Genomic DNA, 18,831 nt, shown 5'->3' with positions numbered 1-18,831 from the left:
TCACTCTGATATCAGCTTGGCAGAGACAACTGTAAGAATTCAGCTCCCTTCTCCCATGGCAACAATGTCAGAGAGATTCCCTATCTGAAGGCAAAAAACAGTAAGAGCACAAACAGAATAAAAACAAAAATGGCTCGGAAAGTAACTTTTTTAGTGAAATTTTTTTTTGCCTAGGACATGATTTGATTTTAATCTAACTCATTATTGTTTTCCTGGCCCCAGAATTCTGGGCTTGGGGAAGTATTCAGGTGACTCATTGGATTGGAGAATTTGGGTGGTTTGGGGCAAGGAGAAAACCAAACATGTTCTGTACTCCAGGAGAGCCTTCAAGCTGGTCAAGGCAGTAGAAGTCTAGATAATTGTCAGTACAGTCATGTATTGCTTAACAAGGGATATGTTTTGAGAAGTGCCTCACTGGGCAGTTTTGTCACTGTGTGAACATCATGGAATGTACTTCACAAACTAAGATGGCTGCAACATCACTAGCAATATAATCTTATGGGATCATCACCATATATGTGGTTCCTTGTTGATGAAGATGTTATTATGCAGTATCTGACGCACTTGAAACATGGAGCTTTGTGACCCAGTTGGCTAGAACAAATCACTGTTTCCCCAGGAGCTAAAGGTGTCTGTATCTGTGCTTTTAGGTAAAGAATATTGAGGAGCACCGGCAACGTAGTCTGGACTCTGTGCAGGAGCTTATGGAGAGTGGGCAGGCAGTGGGAGGCATGGTTACCACAACCACAGGTCAGTTTTCCTCTTTCCTCCCTACCATGTGGTTTGGAGCAGATGTTTGTCCCAGGGCACCTCATTTTCTTTACAGCTCTTAACAACCATACATACTGGAGCAGGACCATTTTGTGCTAGGCCAGGTTGAAAGCAATGTTTCTGTAGTTCCCCAGATAACACACTTAGCTGAAAGTCTCTCACAAGACCTTTACTAAGAATGTCCTTCTCTTACCTCTTTCTCACCTCCTCCCAGATTGGAATCAGCCAGCTGAAGCCCAGCAAGCCCAGCAAGTCCAGCGGATCATCTCACGTTGCAATTGCCGAATGTATTATATTAGTTACAGCCATGACATTGATCCTGAGCTGGCAACCCAGATTAAGCCACCTGAGGTTCATGAGAACCAGGAAAAGGAAGATCTCCTAAAGAAGCAGGAAGGTATTCAGGGCTTGAAAAACTTATAGCAGAGGACGGGGGAACTTGTTAAGAGTGGTTATTTCCTTAATGATTTTGAGAGTATAATTATTATTATTATTATTAAAGATTTATTTACTTATTTTGAAAGTCAGATTTAGAGAGGGAGAGAGATCTTCCATCTGCTGGTTCACTCCCCAGATGGCTGCAATGGCCACTTCTGGGCTAGGCTGAAGCCAGGAGCTTTGTCCAGGTCTCTCACGTGAGTGGCAGGAGCCCAAGCACTTGGGCCATCCTCCGCTGCTTTCCAGGCCATTAGCAGGGAGCTAGATTGGTAGTGGAGCAACTAGGACACTAGTCAATGCCCATATTGGATCCTGGCTGCAGGTAGTGGCTTTACCCACCACACCACAACATGGGCTTCAACAGTATAATTATTAAAAGTCCCATTATGCACTGGCAATAGCATTTTACTTTACTCTACATTTATACCTTCTGCTGTGAGAGAACAACTTGTATTCTTGGAGGAACCTGGGATGAATGAATAGTGTATATGGTTCTGAAATTAGCAAACATGTTCTACCCATGAACTTTTACTACCTTTCTGTGGGGCTAATAGGAATGGTTTCACATGTAGATTAAAGACAAAATAGATGTTTAGGGAGAGATTTGAATCTCTTATTTAGATGCTAACATTTACCTAGGGGCTGTGGATACCTTTACTCTCATTCACCATGAGCTAGAAATCTCTACCAACCCAGCTCAGTATGCCATGATCCTGGACATCGTCAACAACTTGCTACTCCATGTAGAACCCAAGCGGAAGGTGAGCATGGACCCTTATAGAATGCTATTTAGCTGATCTGTGCTTTATGTTTGGGTCTAAGAAAAGCCATGTTGCATACTGAAAAAAGAACCTGTGGTTAATATGTCCTTTGTTAGCAGCAGCGGTTGAAATTCCACCTATCTAGAAAAGGTCTGAATGTTTCCAAGACAAACTTATTTGCTTGTTTTTCCTGGTAACTTCTCCATACTGCTAAAAACAGTAACTACTCCCCACTTTGGCTTCCATCCCCCTGACTTATTGTGAAATCTGCATTGCCAAATCTGCCTTGACCTATCCCTCACTGTTACTACCAGCAGTGACTAACAGAGGTTAGCTTTCCAGAAGAGATTGCATTTCTTGTTTCTTTCTGTTTCACTTTACCATAAGACTTTATTAAAAAAAAAAAAAAAAAAAAACCTTGTTAAGTTCCCTTTGCATTCCTGCAGGAGCACAGTGAGAAGAAGCAGCGTGTCAGATTCCAGCTTGAGATTTCTAGCAATCCTGAGGAGCAGCGCAGCAGCATATTGCACCTGCAGGAGGCTGTGCGGCAGCATGTGGCCCAGATACGGCAACTGGAGAAGCAGATGTATTCTATCATGAAGGTAGTCACCCCATGTGATCTGAGGACAAGGAGGTCTCCTCATACAAGGGAGAACTCCTCTTAATTTATCTTATTCTGGTTCCGTAGTCTTTGCAGGATGACAGCAAGAATGAGAACCTGCTTGACCTGAACCAAAAACTTCAGTTGCAGCTAAACCAGGAGAAGGCCACCCTGCAGCTGGAAAGTGAAGAGCTCAATATCCTCATCAGGTGCTCCAGCGTTCTTTCTTTGCCCATTTCCACTGCCCCGGCTGGAGGTGTTTTTCTTGCTCATATTCTTGACTGTCTTTGGGTCTAGTGTACATTATCAGAGGCACAATAGGGGATGGGTATCTGGCATAATGGTTGGGATGCCTGCCTTCCATATCAGAGTACCTGAGTACCTAGGTTTGAGTTCTAGCTCTGCTCTCAATTCTAGCTCCTGCTAGTGGATATTATGGGAGGTAGCATGTGATGGCTCAAGTAATCACTGCTACCCACATGTGAGATTGTGGATTAAGTTCCTGGCTCCTAGCTTTGGCCTGGCCCAGTCCTGGCTTTTGTGAGCATTAGGGGAGTGGACCAGTGGATGAGGGATCTCTGTTTATCTCTCGGTGCTTTTCAAATAAATAATTTTTTGTTCTAGTACTATTGGTTGAACTCTGTAATTAACACACAATTATTCTTAGGTGTTTAAATTTTAACTGAAAAGTGATCCCTGTTAAATATAAGAGTGGGAATAAGAGAGGGAGCAGATGTACAATTTGGGACATGCTCAATCGGACTTGCCCCAAATGGTGGAGTTAGAAACGTGCCAGGGGATTCCAGTACAATCCCATCAAGGTGGCATGTACCAATGCCATCTCACTAGTCCAAGTGATCAATTTCAGTTCACAATTGATCACACTGATAGGTCTAAGAGTCAAAGGGATCACACAAACAAGACTAGTGTCTGCTAATACTAACTGATAGAATCAAAAAGGGAGAGAATGATCCATCATGGGAAGTGGAATATACAGCAGACTCAGAATGGCAGATGTCCTAAATAGCACTCTGGCCTCAGAATCAGCCCTTAAGGCATTCGGATATGGCTGAAGAGCCCATGAGAGTATTTTAGGCATGGAAAGCCAAGACACTCTGGGGGAAAAAAAAAAAAAGACCTAAATGAAAGATCTCTGCGAGTGAGATCCCAGTGGAAAGAACAGGGCCATCAAAGAAGGAGGTACCTTTCTCTGAAGGGAGGAGAGAACTTCCACTTTGACTATGACCCTTTTGGAGTAAGATCGAAGTCGGCGAACTCAAAAGGCTTCCATAGCCTTGGCAACTCATGACTAGAGCCTAGGGAGATTACTGACGCCATAAACAAGAGTGTCAAATTGTTAAGTCAACAACAGGAGTCACTGTGTACTTACTTCTCATGTGGGCTCTGTCCTTAATGTGTTGTCCAATGTGAAGTAATGCTATAACTAGTACTGAAACAGTATTTTACACTTTGTGTTTCTGTGTGGGTGCAAACTGATGAAATCTTTACTTAATATATACTAAATCGATCTTCTGTATATAAAGAGAATTGAAAATGAATCTTGATGTGAATGGAATGGGAGATGGGGGGGTGCAAGTGGGAGGGAAATTATGGGGGGGGGGGAAGCCATTGTAATCCATAAACTGTACTTTGGAAATTTATATTTACTAAATAAAAAAAAAATGTATGATGTATGAGTAGATTTGGACACTTCTTCCTAAGAGAGCCTCATTGAACTTGGCCTAAGAAATTGAGAGCCCTTCTTTGGGATCCTCATTAGAGAATCTACTTCCTAGGAAAGGCCGCACTGTAATAAAAATGGTTGTGAAAAATCATTTTTGTGACCTTGATACTATGCATCTAAACTGAGAGTATCTTGAAGTTGATCAGTAAAAAACACAATTGTAGATACAATCATAGAGGTTATTGGTAAAAGAGACTTCTTTATCAAAAAGCTGTGAAGCTAAAAGATGAGATTTTTGCTCCATGGTCCAGGTGTCAGGAGCAATAAACCCAGTGAAGAAAATTTAGGGACTAGCTACCTCAGAATATGTCCCTATCTAGACTTACCTTCTGCATCATTCTAGAGCATTTCATCTTTCCCTCAGCCCATATGCTGCTTTCCTTACTACCTTTGGCCATCCTGTCCACTTACAGGTGTTTCAAGGATTTTCAGCTACAGCGAGCTAACAAGATGGAGCTGCGAAAGCAACAAGAAGATGTGAGTGTGGTCCGTCGCACTGAGTTTTACTTTGCTCAGGCTCGATGGCGCCTGACAGAGGAAGATGGACAGCTGGGGATTGCTGAACTGGAGCTGCAAAGGTTCCTCTATAGCAAGGTATCTTGGGTATACAGTCACATAAAGGCAGTTGTATTGAGAGGCACTGACCTATCTCAGGAGTCCAACTTTAAGAGATAAACAAAAGGGCTAATTATTATATGACTGTTAATGATGGTCATCATTGGAAACATGAGCAGAATTTCTTTAGGCACTTCTATTTAATATCAGTATAGATGAACTTGGTCAAACGTTTCTTACTGAATAAGGTTATCACTAGAAGTGTGACCCAAAGGAAAGTAATCTTCTCAGAGTCAAGCTTCGAATTCTATTCTGTTCTATAGTTATTATACTATATTACACTATATTATATATAGCATATAATATATACTTACTACATATGATATAATATGCAGTATAATAATTAATATATATTATACTATACTTATTATATTCTATATTTCCTGCAGTTAATGAATGACATGGGGTGAGAAGTCATTATTCATTGCTTTCTCCTACAAGGGCACATTTGGAAATGAATGATAACATTTTTTGATGCCATAATGACTAGGAAATACTATTTACCATAATACCATAATGACTAGGAAATAGCATTAGTGACCTGGCCAGTAGTACCCATGAGAAACTGGATTAGAGGTTGCACTGATTTTACAAAATGGAAAGAGATATCAGAGGGTGGAATTGGGCATATGGAGAACCTGAAAACAAGTTTATATACCAAACTCCTGAGAAAGGCTTACCTTAGTGGACGCACCAAAATCTGTCTTTATAGGTGAATAAATCTGATGACACAGCAGAACATCTTTTGGAGTTGGGCTGGTTCACTATGAACAACCTCCTCCCCAATGCTGTCTACAAGGCAAGTCTCCATTTCTGGCTCATTTACATACTTCTTAGCAGAGGGCATTTCCATATAAACCCACTATAGAAAATAATTGGATGATGTGATGTGACTAAAGCTTGCCCAGCTTGGTGAGACCATTGCTTCTCCTCTCATTCTGCAGATTAGTAGATTGACTTACAGTAGTACAGAGGACATTGGGTTGGGCTCTTGTCCACTTTACCCCACAGGTAGTTCTGCGGCCCCAGAGCTCCTGCCAGTCTGGGCGACAGCTAGCACTTCGCCTCTTCAGCAAAGTCCGGCCACCAGTTGGGGGTATCTCTGTTAAGGAGCATTTTGAGGTTAGTAAACTGTTTCTTGGGACAAAGGGCAGCAGAAACTAGCTGTGTATTACATCATAGTAGGGTTAGGAAATGGAAGGATGGGGTCTGACCTTAATTACTTCTTAAACCTTTTCTCCTTTAGGTAAATGTGGTGCCTCTCACCATCCAGCTGACACACCAGTTCTTCCATAGAATGATGGGTTTTTTCTTTCCTGGCCGAAGTGTGGAAGATGATGAAGTTGGAGATGAAGAGGATAAATCCAAACTGGTGACTACTGGTGAGAACTTTGATGGTGGAGCATCAAGAAGAATGGGGTTGGCCGGTGCCGCGGCCCAATAGGTTAATCCTCAGCCTGTGGCACCGGCACACCGGGTTCTAGTCCCAGTTGGGGCGCCAGATTTTGTCCTGGCTGCTCCTCTTCCTGTCCAGCTCTCTGCTGTGGCCCAGGAAGGCAGTGGAGGATGGCCCAAGTCCTTGGGCCCTGCACCTGCATGGAAGACCAGGAGAAGCACCTGGCTCCTGACTTCGGATCAGCACGGTGCGCCGGCCGCAGTGGCCATTGGGGGGTGAACCAACGGAAAAGGAAGACCTTTCTCTCTGTCTCTCGCTGTCCACTCTGCCTGTTAAAAAAAAAAAAAAAGGGCTGGCGCCGTGGCTTAACAGGCTAATCCTCTGCCTTGCGGTGCTGGCACACCGGGTTCGAGTCCCGGTTGGGGCGCCGGATTCTATCCCGGTTGCCCTTCTTCCAGGCCAGCTCTCTGCTATGGCCCGGGAAGGCAGTGGAGGATGGCCCAAGTGCTTAGGCCCTGCACTCGCATGGGAGACCAGGAGAAGCACCTGGCTCCTGGCTTTGGACCAGCGAAATGCGCTGGCCGCAGCGGCCATTGGAGGGTGAACCAACGGCAAAAAGGAAGACCTTTCTCTCTGTCTGTGGATAGTGACTATCCACTCTGCCTGTCAAAAAAAAAAAAAAAAAAAAAAGACTTTATGGTTGCCACCCCATTCTTTTTTTTTTTTATAGAGACAGCTGAAGGTTCAGAAAGAGGATGAGAACTAGTGTGCTTGTTTTTTCTATTTCTTAAAAAAATTTTTTTTTTTTTGTTTACTTAATTTAAGGCAGAGAGAGAGAGAGGAAGAGAGTTCTACCATCTGCTGGTTCACTCCCCAAGTGCCTGCAGCAGCCAAAGCTGGGCTAGGGCAAAGCCAGGAACCCAGAATTCCATCTGCATCTTCTGCATGAGCAGCAGGGGCCCCAGCACTTGAATTACCATATGCTACCTCCCAAAGTGCTTAAAACTGCTGTACCGCATTGCCCACTCTGCACTTTCTTTTTTACAGGCATACCAGTGGTGAAACCTCGGCAGCTGATTGCCACAGATGATGCAGTACCATTGGGCCCTGGGAAGGGTGTGACGCAGGGCTTGACTCGGAGTTCTGGGGTCAGACGGTCATTTCGCAAATCACCTGAGGTACCAGACATGCCCTGATGACAGAAAAAGAGAGTTCTGAGAAACTGGCCTGACTGGAGATTTCTTCTGTTTCCTTTGAGTCTACTAAGGGGGTAAAAGGAAAGATATTGAAGTTCTTGCATTTATTCTGATGATTTTGGAACTCATGTTCCTTTCCTGCTTTTTCTAGCACCCTGTGGATGATATTGACAAGATGAAAGAGCGAGCTGCCATGAACAACTCCTTCATCTACATAAAGATTCCACAGGTTCCACTGTGTGTCAGCTACAAGGTCTGCACCTTCTCTGTACTGTCTAGAATACAGTGGGAATGGAACCAGATAGGATCATCAGATATTATAGACAGGGAAACGGCCAGGCTTCTTGTGAAGCTGGGATATGGGTGATAGGTTTCCTCTGCTCCCTTCAGGAGTCAGCACAATTATCAGACTGAGGTAAGAAAAAAATCAATATATGTAGGCTGTTGTCACAGGACTCACACTAAAGTACTGGCTTAGACTCAAAATGGTAACTTAATGTGTTTTTTTCTTTTCTTTCCTCTCCACCTCCTTTTCTTGCAGGGTGAGAAAAACAGTGTGGATTGGGGTGACCTAAACCTGGTGCTGCCCTGTCTGGAATACCACAACAACACATGGACATGGCTAGACTTTGCTATGGCTGTCAAAAGGGATAGCCGCAAAGCCCTGGTTGCCCAGGTATCCCGCCAGGGCTCATGGCTTTTTGGTTAGCAGGGGCTGGCAAGCAGATCTCCTGCTCAGGAGCCTTTCACTCTAAAATATATTAACAAATAGCCTTGGGAAGGGACAGGTGAAAAGAGTGACTTCTATCCATGCCCTCTCCAGGATTTTACCCAGTTGATTAAACTGAATGTTTGCTAAAGTGTTTCTATTATTTGTTAACCACCACTGATTTTAAGGGAATTAATGGCTTACATAACATCAGGCTTAGATTGGGTTCTATTTAGACTGTAAGCTTCTTGAAAGCAGAGACTATTTTATAATTTGAATTGTCCCATTGTGCCTTGCATGTAAGTTTAATAAATATTTCTTGACTTGGTTCATTTTGACTTATTCTACATGTCCCACTAATATTTACCTTTCCTTCTACTCCTCTCCAACTTGCCAGGTAATCAAAGAGAAGCTAAGGCTGAAGCCTGCAACAGGGTCTGAGGTCCGGAGAAAGCTAGAAACTAAATCAGACCTGAACATGCAACAGCAGGAAGAGGAGGAGAAAGCCCGGCTCCTCATCGGTTTAAGTGTGGGCGACAAGAACCCTGGCAAGAAGTCCATCTTTGGCAGGCGCAAGTGATCTGTCAATCTGAGTGGCTACATTACAGGATCTGACTCTGGCTCAGGCCCCAGGGACTTGTGGGGTGGGAGGGGCTTCCCTTCATCCCTCAGGATTTGTGGGGGTCAGGAGCCCACAGAGGGTACAGGGGAGAAAGGCACTGTTCTTTAGTAGCTGGCCTGTTCCCTATGGGGCATGGTAGATAATATTATGCTGAGTTCCATCTCATGCTGATCAGTTCCAGGGCCAGAGGCAACAAGAGAGCAAGACCCAGGGAATGGGCCCTGGGGATCAACTGAAAGGGTAGAGTTATAGTCCTGTTCAAGTATGATAAATTTTTATAGACACACACACACACACACATTTCTAAGTGTAACTGTCCTCCCTCTGCCAGGAAGCTTAGGGGAAGGGGCTGATCCTCTGTCCCTCACTCCACTGCCTTGTATAAAAGGTATTATTGTCTTGGGAAGAATCAGCTTTTCCCCAGTCTATGTGCTAAGCTCATTTGGGAGGATGGTGATCGGAGCTAGGGCTGGCCATGGTTCTCCTACTCTTCCCCCTGGGATATACCCTGGAAAATGGCAAAAATGATTGAAAGAAAAAACAAATATTTTAAATTTGATGCTGGTTTTTTTTTTTTTTTTTTGGGGGGGGGTAGTTTGTATTGAGTGCATGTATTCAACCTGTGTCTTTCCCTCTCCACCAACCCAAGATGTCTTACAGCTGCCACTTTAACAAGGGTGGCTTCCTCCTTCCTCTGCTCTGAAACTATACCACAGATACTTCCCAGCTCTAATGTGCCACTGGCCTCATTCTGATGGATTTTCTGCACATTAGAAGAGGCAGGGCTCATGTGTGATGCACATCAGGGGGAGGAAGTGCTTATGTAACTGGGACAGATTTAGCAGAAGGAGAGAGGAGGCAGAGGCTGGGAGGCTGGGATGGGAGCAGTAAGCTGTCGGCAGGGGCAACACACCCGGGTGGCTGCTCTTCACAAGGTAGGCTGTGGGGCTCCGGCAGCCTGTAGAGGGAGGTGAAGGAGGCAATGGCCTGAGTCCTGGGAAGTATCTTGTTAGGAGCACCCCCACTGTGGGATGGGCAAGGAGGCTATAATGTGAGAAAGCATTGCCTACAGTGTGAAGAAAGCTCAGATTGTCTTGTTGGTGTCTGATGGAGAAAATGTCCAATAGTTAGATTTGAATTGTGTCCAGGAAATCCAGGCCTTAGCACAAGAGACTGGGAATTTTGCCTCATCAGAAGTGTACCTCAGGGGCTGAGACTTGAGGGGACAGAGGACCTGCTGAGTTGGGCAGAACCTGCAATGCCTCAGTGGCAGAAGGTTTAGAGTGGCTTCCTTGGTTTTTAGCAGGGTGGTGGCAACATCCAGGGCCGCTGGGCCCAAGGCTGGAAGAGCCTCTGGTCAGGTGTGGGGCCCATCAGGTCAGGTCTGGAAGAGCTGAGGGAACCCTGGGGGCATCAGTGCCGGCACCCAAAGCCCCTAGAGCCAGCCCCAGTGCTAACAGAGAAGCCTCTGTCTGAATGGCCGGTGCCTCAGTTCATCAACCTCTTTTTACCGGAGTTCCCTATGAGACCCATTAAGGGGCAGCAGCATTTAAAGGTAGGTCAATGGAATCCTTGGGAGAGGTCTGTCTGGGAGAAATCTGGAAACAACAGGTTTCAATTGTCCTGTTCTCCTTTTCTCAACAGATTTTATCCCTTGTAGCCAAAGGTTCCTTTGGAACTGTTCTGAAGGTGCTAGATTGTACGCAGAAAGCTGTATTTGCTGTGAAGGTAGGACCTAGGCATTCTTCCACATTATGTTCTACTCCCTGCTTCTAATCTTGGTTCCAGAGAAATCTGGAGCAATAAATGATTAAATATACTATTCTCCTCCATGAGTCATCAGTCTTTTCCTTTTATAGGTGGTACCTAAGGTAAAAGTCCTACAGAGGAACACCGTGAGGCAATGTAAAGAAGAGGTTAGCATCCAGGTATGCTGAGACCTGGAAAGGATTGTGAGAAGAGCTAAACCATATCTGGGGGAAGCACCTTTCTTGTTGAAATTCCTTGATTTTCCTGGTTCTGCTCCTGCCATTTGTTTCAGCCTTATTTAATATTAGATGAAATCCTGGGAAAAGTAGCCATCAGCTATCAACATAGGTACTCAAGCTCTTGGCAGAGAAATCTCCAGCATGTCCCAGTATGTTTCTTAGTATCATGCTGGTTCCAGCATTACCAAGCTGTCAATCTCAATTATTGAGTTCCTCTAAACAGAAGTGAGGCAGCGGCTCCTTCTCAGTATAACCAGATTTTTGGGCTGCCTTTATTCTTGGTGACCTTGTTGTTCCTTAACTTCCTCTTTTATTTGTCCCTAGCAACAGATCAGCCATCCTTTTGTACACAGCTTGGGGGACAGCTGGCAAGGAAAACGGCACCTCTTCATTAGTGAGTATCTAGCCCCTCTCCTCATCCCCAAGGGTCCTTGAATCATTCTTCCCACCTGAGATTACTTGTCTCTCTGGGCTTGTTTTACCTCTGCTCTGTTCCTTTCTCATAGCACCTCTGTATCCCAAAGGGAGAGGGAACAGCAGGTGACATCAGTTAGGGTAGGAGGCCTACAAGGCCTTGAGCCCAGACACTGTAGCCCCCAAAACGTTGCCTACACTTCTGGTGCTTTGCAGTGTGTAGCTACTGCAGCACAGATCTGTACTCCCTTTGGTCTGCTGTTGGCTGCTTTCCTGAGGCTTCCATCCGTCTTTTTGCTGCCGAGCTGATCCTGGTGCTGTGTAAGTGAAATGGGTAAAGGAAATGGGGAGAGAAGAGGTAAGTTGCAGGGGATGGGAGAAAGAGAATTGATATTAACTCTGGAAGTCTAAGGGTAAGGGTAAGGTGGGGTAGGGCCTACCAGGGAAACTGGAAAGGAGAGCTCAGCACATTCCATGCTTACTATCATCCACAGGCTATCTCCATGACTTGGGCATCATCCATCGAGATGTGAAGGTAGAGTTAAGTGTTTTTTCTCTTTGAGGATAAGCCTCAGTAAGAAGTCCCAGTAGGTCAAGAAGGCAGGTGGAGAGCTGAGAACAGCTGACCATGGGGCCCCCATGGGTGCCAGGGATTTGTGTAAGGGGCCTTTAGGTATAGACTTTTTTTTGTTTTGTTTTGTTTTGTTTTTGTTTTTTGACAGTTATATAGTGAGACAGAGAGAAAGGTCTTCCTTTTTATGTTGGTTCACCCCCCAAGTGGCCGCCATGGCCGCCCACTGCTCCAATCCGAAGCCAGGAGCCAGGTGCTTCCTCCTGGTCTCCCATGCAGGTGCAGAGCCCAAGCACCTGGGCCATCCTCCACTGCACTCCTGGGCCACAGCAGAGAGCAGGACTGGAAGAGGAGCAGCTGGGACAGAATCCGGCGCTCCAACTGGGACTAGAACCCTGGGGTGCTGGTGCCGCAGGTGGAGGATTAGCCTAGTGAGCCGTGGTGCCAGCCTGGTATAGACTTGAATGCTGAGCAGGGCATCTTCTTCAGCTGTGGTTATCTGTGATGAAAGAGAGTTGAAAGGAAGAGGAAGAATAATAACTTCTCACCTGTGTCTTTCAGATGGAAAATATCCTTCTGGATGAACGAGGTAAGAGTTATCTTAGTTTGGAAATAAATCATGGCTGATGAGGGATAGAATGGAGTGCTGCTGTTGCCTTATCTTTTTTCATAGGCCATCTGAAACTGACAGACTTTGGTCTGTCCCGCCGCCTACCCCAGGGAGCCCGAGCCTATACTATTTGTGGCACTCTTCAATACATGGGTAAGAGAGAGAGAATAAAGCTGGTGGGTAAGCATTGGGCAAGAGAGCCAAAAGATATCAGTGACAAGTATCTTTCAAATCTGTAGCCCCAGAGGTCCTGAGTGGAGGGCCTTACAACCATGCTGCTGATTGGTGGTCCTTGGGTGTCTTGCTTTTCTCTCTGGCAACTGGAAAGGTGAGAATGGTGTAGGGCAGAGAAGAGAGGAGCTGTGCCCTGTGATGTGAAGAAAGACTAGGAAATTTTGCTTTATTCCCATTTCCTGCCTCCTAACTCAGTTCCCAGTGGCTGCAGGTAGAGATCATGTGGCCATGTTGGCAAATGTGACCCACTGTGACTCTGAGATCCCAGCTTCTCTTAACCAGGAGCTCTCACTCCTGCTTCATGAGGTAAGGGTAAGCATTTTTCTTCTTGACCACCAGTCCATTCACTGTATCCTTCCCTTTTCATTGAAGTTACACTTCCAGTTCCATTGATTACTTTTTTAGAGGAGCTCTAATTAACCACCTCACTACTTGCCCTCTAACCAGTTCTTCAGATTTCATTCCTGAGTTCCTGATCTCTCCAATTTCCTCCCCATCCAGAACAGATAAATCCTGAGAGTGGACTAGTTCTGTACTCTTACCACCTGAAAATGCACACAGTTCCTTTATTCCTACCTTTGCCACAAATTATCCTCTATTTCTCCCTCTTTTTCAAATCCTCAAATTTGTAGGGTCCTTTCTTCCCTCCACAGCTTCACAAATTTCCATCTTCTCAGTTCAGCTTCTTCTCTGCCTTATCCCTTATCCTTCATGCTCTATTTTCCTTCAGCTCTTATGCCTGAATCCCCTCCACCGTCTACGTTATCTACATCACTTCCAAGTCCACCCTTTCTTTCGGGGTATGGCCTTTGACCCAGAGCTCCTACAGAAGCAGCCAGTGAATTTTATCATGGAGACACAAGCTACCCAACGTAGTCCATTGGAGTCCATGCCCTTCAAGGACTTTGACTGTGATCTGGAATCCTTCCTAGTCCACCTCAACCATGCTTGAGCCTCCACCCATGCTTGAACTGCTACTAGATTGGAACAAGCTGAGAACCTGAGGATCTCCTCCACTGTATGACCACTTTGAAAATCCAATTTAGCCCCTTACCATTTTATTAATCCAAGCGTTGGAGCAGAGTTCATATTCTAAGTCATTCTGCTTTCGGTATAGCCACAACTGGTTCTAGCTCTTCCTCAACATATGCCCACCTCTCAGTTCAGATCAAGGTGGTGACCTTTTCCTTTGCTTTACTTCTCCTTGCTCTTATCCTCAAGCTGCAGCTGAAGGTAGCTTCTACTTGTCCCTCTCCTTCTGTATTTGCCATGGGTCCCAAGGTACTATTTATTTGTTTAATAGGCTTATTGGAAACAATATGAATGTTTTTCAAGGATCTCAAAAGCTGGCATTTCAACCACTAAGTATGCAGCTAACAAATGTGATATGGGAGCTTGAGACCAGCCTGTAATAAATTTAATTTTTATGAATTGGAAAGTGAATCTAATAGCCAAATGTGAAGAAGAAAACAGAAACAAAAAAAGGAAAATATGGATGGGTTAAATGTGTTATCTAGGGGTGATTGGAACAGCTATCCAAATTTTTGCTAAAACTAAACCTCCTTGAAAGACATAGGATTGGGGCCAGTGCTGTGGTGTAGTGGGTAAAGCCGCCGCCTGCAGTACTGGCATCCCATATGGGCGCTGTTTGAGTGTGGGCTGCTCCACTTCCAATACAGCTGTCTGCTATGGCCTGGGAAAGTGAAAGATGCCCCAATTTCTTGGGCCCCTGCACCTGCGTGGGAGACCAGGAAAAAGACCCAGGCTTCTGGCTTTCGGATCACCTCAGCTCAGCTCAGCGCCAGTCATTACAGCCAACTGGGGAGTGAACCAGCAAATGGAAGAGCTCTCTCTGCCTCTGCCTCTGCCTCTGCCTCTGCAATAAATAAATAAATCTTTAAAAAAAAAAAAAAAAAGAAACATAGGATTATTAAACTGATCATTTCCCCTAGATAGCCCAAGATTCAGTTTGTAGTGGGCAAACCAAGCAACTGAGAGGTATGACATGAATGCCAAGATTGACGGTTACAGATGTGTATCAAGAAGCATTTCCTTTTGTAAGGAAAATCATCTGGATCTTGAATGTGTATACATTTCTAGTGTTTATGACTTTGATTTTTCTTTAACTTTTCAAAAGCTTCATTTTTGTTCTGAAATTTGAGGGGAAATACTTAAGCTAGATTTTTCTTGTATATAGCTGGCATTTTACTGGCCTCTACAGAGTTGCTTTTTCTGGATTGTGCTTTTTAGCAATCCATTTGAAAAATCTCTGTATGAAACTTATTTGCTGTGGATACTCTAAAAGGGTGCTTATCATTATAGTTAATATTTTACTTAAGGATGCATGGGAGAAGTTTTCTCTGGACCTAGTTGTGCTTTTCCTTAATTGCTGTTTTTTACTTTAGGAAAGTAAATATTCAACTGTTTACTCTTTGTACTAATGCTAGACCACTTAGAACCTGATTTGTGGTCCACCTCCAACAAGTATTTATTTGTATGCTAGTCAAGTTCTTGGTTCCAACTTCCTGTTTTTATTTTCCTTAGTCTAATTTTAAAATTTTGGGCCGGTGCCGTGGCTTAACAGGCTAATCCTCCGCCTTGCGGCGCCGGCACACCGGTTCTAGTCCCGGTCGGGGCACCGATCCTGTCCCAGTTGCCCCTCTTCCAGGCCAGCTCTCTGCTGTGGCCAGGGAGTGCAGTGGAGGATGGCCCAAGTTCTTGGGCCCTGCACCCCATGGGAGACCAGGATAAGCACCTGGCTCCTGCCATCGGAACAGCGTGGTGCGCCAGCCGCAGCGCGCCTACTGCGGCGGCCATTGGAGGGTGAACCAATGGCAAAAAGGAAGACCTTTCTCTCTGTCTCCCTCTACTGTCCACTCTGCCTGTCAAAAAAAAAATTAAAAAAATTTTTTTAATCTTTTTTTAGGTTACTGTTTTATCTATATCCTTATAAGCCTTTTTTGGAATAAGATTGGCATCTAAATAAATAGAATATATCTTTCACTCTTATGTCATGTGTTTTGTGACCAGAATTGCACACTGGATAAAAACCCTGACTACTAAAAATAGAAATTAATGGTTTTGAAAAGAGTAGTTAAGAGCATTAGATTGGAATTTAGAATTTAGGAAAACTGGTGCCTGGGTCCACCAATAACTATTTCAGTGTCTTTAAACAAGTCATTTGAATCTTTCTGGGTCTTAGTTTCTGGACATAAAAAATGAGTTACAACCACTGATTGTTAATTGTGGATATAGTTTCAGGTTTCTGTGATGCATTTTCAAAGGGCAGATGCAGAGGTTTTTATGATCCTGTGTATCTGGCTCAGTGTTAATTAATGTTCAGTTTATCCAGCATTACATGGCCTTTGTCACAGCGTAATGGGCTAAGGTCCTTAGGAAATGGTTAACATAATATCATTAGGGTTTCTTTCCTAGGTCCAAGTTTAAGTAAAATTTGAAAAAACACTGCTTTCTTCTTCCATTCAGAATCACTGACCTACACATATATAATACCTATTACTTACTTCCATGAGATTCACATAGCATTTATTAATATACACTGAAATGATATTTTAGGTTTATCCCTATGCTTTTTCATTACCTAGAATGTAAACAAGGATATTTTACTGTATATTCCATCTTCTGCAAAAGTTTAAGATTAGTCTTAACACTAATCCTTGTAATCTTCTAGAAAAGTCTTTGTAGGAGCTGGTGCTGTGGCATAGTGGATAAAGCTACTGCCTGTGGCACCAGCATCCCATTCGAGTGCTGTTTCAAGTCCTGGCTGCCCCACTTCTGATCCAGCTCCCTGCTATTTCACCTGGGAAAGCAGCAGAAAATGGCCCAAATACTTGGGTCCTTGTATCCACGTGGGAAACCTGGAAGAAGCTCCTGGCTCCTAGCTCCTGGCTTTGGATAGGCCCAGCTCCAGCCGATGTGGCCATTTGGGGATCGAACTAGCAGATGAAGTATCTTTCTCTGTCTTTCAAATAAATAAATAAATCTTTAAAAGAAAAGTCTTTGTAGCTCTACTCATTGTTTTTACCTCTAACCTATATTGTTATTCATTTGTTTACTTCTTCAGTGACTTAAGAAGCTTGTAATCTCAATTCCTTGGTTACTTTAGATAGTATCTTTTTTAAAGATTTATTTATAAGTTAGAATTACAGATAGGAAGAGAAGGTGCCAGTCTCCTGTAGCACTAGCTATTGTAACCATTTGGGGAGTAAACCAGTGGATAGAACTCTGTCTCTGGCCAGCGCCATGGCTCACTAGGCTAATCCTCTGCCTGCGGCACCGGCACCCCAGATTCTAGTCCCGGTTAGGGCGCCAGACTCTGTCCTGGTTGCTCCTCTTCCAGTCCAGCTCTTCTCTCGGGAAGGCAGTGGAGGATGGCCCAAGTGCCTGGGCCCTGCACCCGCATGGGAGACCGGAAGGAGGCGCCTGGCTCCTGGCTTCGGATTGGTGCAGCCCGCCGGTCATAGCGGCCACTTCGGGGGTGAACCAACGGAAAGAAGGAAGACCTTTCTCTCTCTCTCTCTCTCACTGTCTAACTCTGCCTGTCCAAAAAAAAAAGAACTCTGTCTTTCTGTCACTCTGCTGTTCAAATTAAAAAAATACATCTCTTTTTAAAAAAATAGATTAGGACAGATAAACAGGAGGAAGACCGTAAAAAGGGAGAAGATGGCCATTTTTTAAGCCAGCAAGAGAGGCCTCAGAAGAAACCAACTCTGCTAGCACCTTGATCTCTGACATCTAAACCTCCAGAATTATGAGAAAATAAATATTACTTAAGGCATTCAGTCTATGGAGCTTTGGTAAGACAGTCCCAGAAAACTAATATTGGCCGCCGCCGCGGCTTAACAGGCTAATCCTCCACCTGTGGTGCCGGCACACCAGGTTCTAGTCCCGGTTGCTCCTCTGCTGTGGCCCTGGAGTGCAGTGCACCAGCCGCGGCGGCTATTGGGGGTGTGAGCCAGCTCTGGCTATTGTGGCCATATGGGGAGTGATTAGCGGATTGAGGATCTCTTTCTTTCTCCCACTCTAACTCTGCCTTTCAAATAAATCTTTAAAAAAGCAAAAACAAAATCTCTAATCCTAGAATTTAAAAATTATAGGGGCCGGTGTTGTGGTGCAGCGGGTTAAAACCCTGGCCTGAAGCAATGGCATCCCATATGGGCATTGGTTCTAGTCCCGGCTGCTCCTTTTCCGATCCAGCTCTCTGCTGTGGCCTGGAAAAGCAGAAGGTGGCCCAAGTCCTTGGGCCCCTGCACCCACATAAGAGACCTGGAAGAAGCTGTTGGCTCCTGGCTTTAGATTGGCACAGCTCTGGCCATTGCGGCCATATGGGGAGTTGAACCAGCAGATGGAAGACCTCTCTGTCTCTACCTCTCTCTGTAACTCTTTCAAATAAATAAAAATCTTAAACTAATTTAAAAATTATAGTAAAAAATGTTTTAAATATTTTATTTAAAAGGCAGTGCATCCGAGAGGACAGAGAGATCTGTCTACTGGTTCAATCCCCAAATGGTCACAACAGCATCAGCTGGGCCAGGCTGAAGCCAAGAGGCAGAACTTCATACAGGTCTCCCACATAGGTGGAAGGGGCCCAAGCACTTGAACCATCATCTGTTGTAGTGCCTTAGCAGGAATTTAGATTGGAAGCAGAACAGCTGGGATTCAAACTAGCACTTTGATTTAGGATGTTGGCATCATAAGCAGCAGTTTAACCTGCTGTGCTACAATGTCAGCCCCACAAATTACAACTTTTTAAATAGCTGGACCTGTTTCATATCATATGCAAAACTTAATCCCAGATAAAGGATTTAAATATAATTAAAACATTACAAATTTTAAAACATCTAGAAGACAAGGGAATGAGGCGATAGTTAAACCAAGAAAAAAATGAAAGTACACTGAAACATATTTACATAAAAATTTGATGAGAGGAGCCAATGTTGTGGCACAACAAGTATAAGCCATGGCCTGTGAGGCTAGATGCCAACATCCCATATGAGAGTTCCAGTTTAATGCACCTGAGGAAGTAGCAAAGATGGCCCAAATACTTGGGCTTCTGAAACTCACATGGAGACTTGGATGGAGTTCATGGCTTCTGGTTTGGGCCTGGCACAGCCACTCTGCTTTTCCAATAAATAAATCCT

General features: G+C 44.5%; 2 protein-coding genes across 2 annotated transcripts in view; both read left to right on the top strand.

Annotated features, from left to right (window-relative positions):
- The window catches only part of BLTP2 (bridge-like lipid transfer protein family member 2), a 32,701-nt gene extending 23,303 nt beyond the window's left edge, over positions 1-9,398 (top strand). The window contains exons 27-39 of the mRNA XM_062216150.1: positions 651-750; positions 986-1,168; positions 1,849-1,970; positions 2,417-2,572; positions 2,659-2,780; positions 4,729-4,909; positions 5,643-5,729; positions 5,942-6,052; positions 6,177-6,312; positions 7,374-7,504; positions 7,674-7,775; positions 8,064-8,198; positions 8,629-9,398. Coding sequence (XP_062072134.1) covers positions 651-750; positions 986-1,168; positions 1,849-1,970; positions 2,417-2,572; positions 2,659-2,780; positions 4,729-4,909; positions 5,643-5,729; positions 5,942-6,052; positions 6,177-6,312; positions 7,374-7,504; positions 7,674-7,775; positions 8,064-8,198; positions 8,629-8,811 — 1,749 coding nt within the window. The 3' untranslated portion in view covers positions 8,812-9,398. The remainder of the gene's footprint in view (positions 1-650; positions 751-985; positions 1,169-1,848; positions 1,971-2,416; positions 2,573-2,658; positions 2,781-4,728; positions 4,910-5,642; positions 5,730-5,941; positions 6,053-6,176; positions 6,313-7,373; positions 7,505-7,673; positions 7,776-8,063; positions 8,199-8,628) is intronic.
- A 93-nt stretch (positions 9,399-9,491) lies between these two features.
- On the top strand, positions 9,492-14,443 carry RSKR (ribosomal protein S6 kinase related). The gene is made up of 12 exons (XM_062216151.1): positions 9,492-9,788; positions 10,160-10,408; positions 10,498-10,581; positions 10,713-10,781; positions 11,166-11,235; positions 11,472-11,576; positions 11,750-11,790; positions 12,388-12,415; positions 12,500-12,589; positions 12,676-12,764; positions 12,866-12,976; positions 13,401-14,443. The coding sequence occupies exons 1-12, from the start codon at positions 9,732-9,734 to the stop codon at positions 13,620-13,622; spliced, it is 1,215 nt and encodes a 404-aa protein (XP_062072135.1). The 5' UTR covers positions 9,492-9,731; the 3' UTR covers positions 13,623-14,443.
- Positions 14,444-18,831: the final 4,388 nt, after the last annotated feature.

The sequence above is a fragment of the Lepus europaeus genome, chromosome 18, assembly GCF_033115175.1.
Source record: "Lepus europaeus isolate LE1 chromosome 18, mLepTim1.pri, whole genome shotgun sequence".
NCBI classification, from domain to species: domain Eukaryota; kingdom Metazoa; phylum Chordata; class Mammalia; order Lagomorpha; family Leporidae; genus Lepus; species Lepus europaeus.
This window is presented reverse-complemented; position numbering and strand designations above follow the sequence as displayed.

Bases quoted from the DNA above. Each gene is read 5' to 3' on its own strand.
- RSKR (XM_062216151.1), top strand. From the start codon at position 9,732: ATGGGAGCAGTAAGCTGTCGGCAGGGGCAACACACCCGGGTGGCTGCT. The intron at 10,782-11,165 runs GTATGCTGAGAC...ATTTGTCCCTAG, and splicing joins AAGAAGAGGTTAGCATCCAG to CAACAGATCAGCCATCCTTT. The intron at 12,765-12,865 runs GTGAGAATGGTG...CTCCTAACTCAG, and splicing joins TCTCTCTGGCAACTGGAAAG to TTCCCAGTGGCTGCAGGTAG.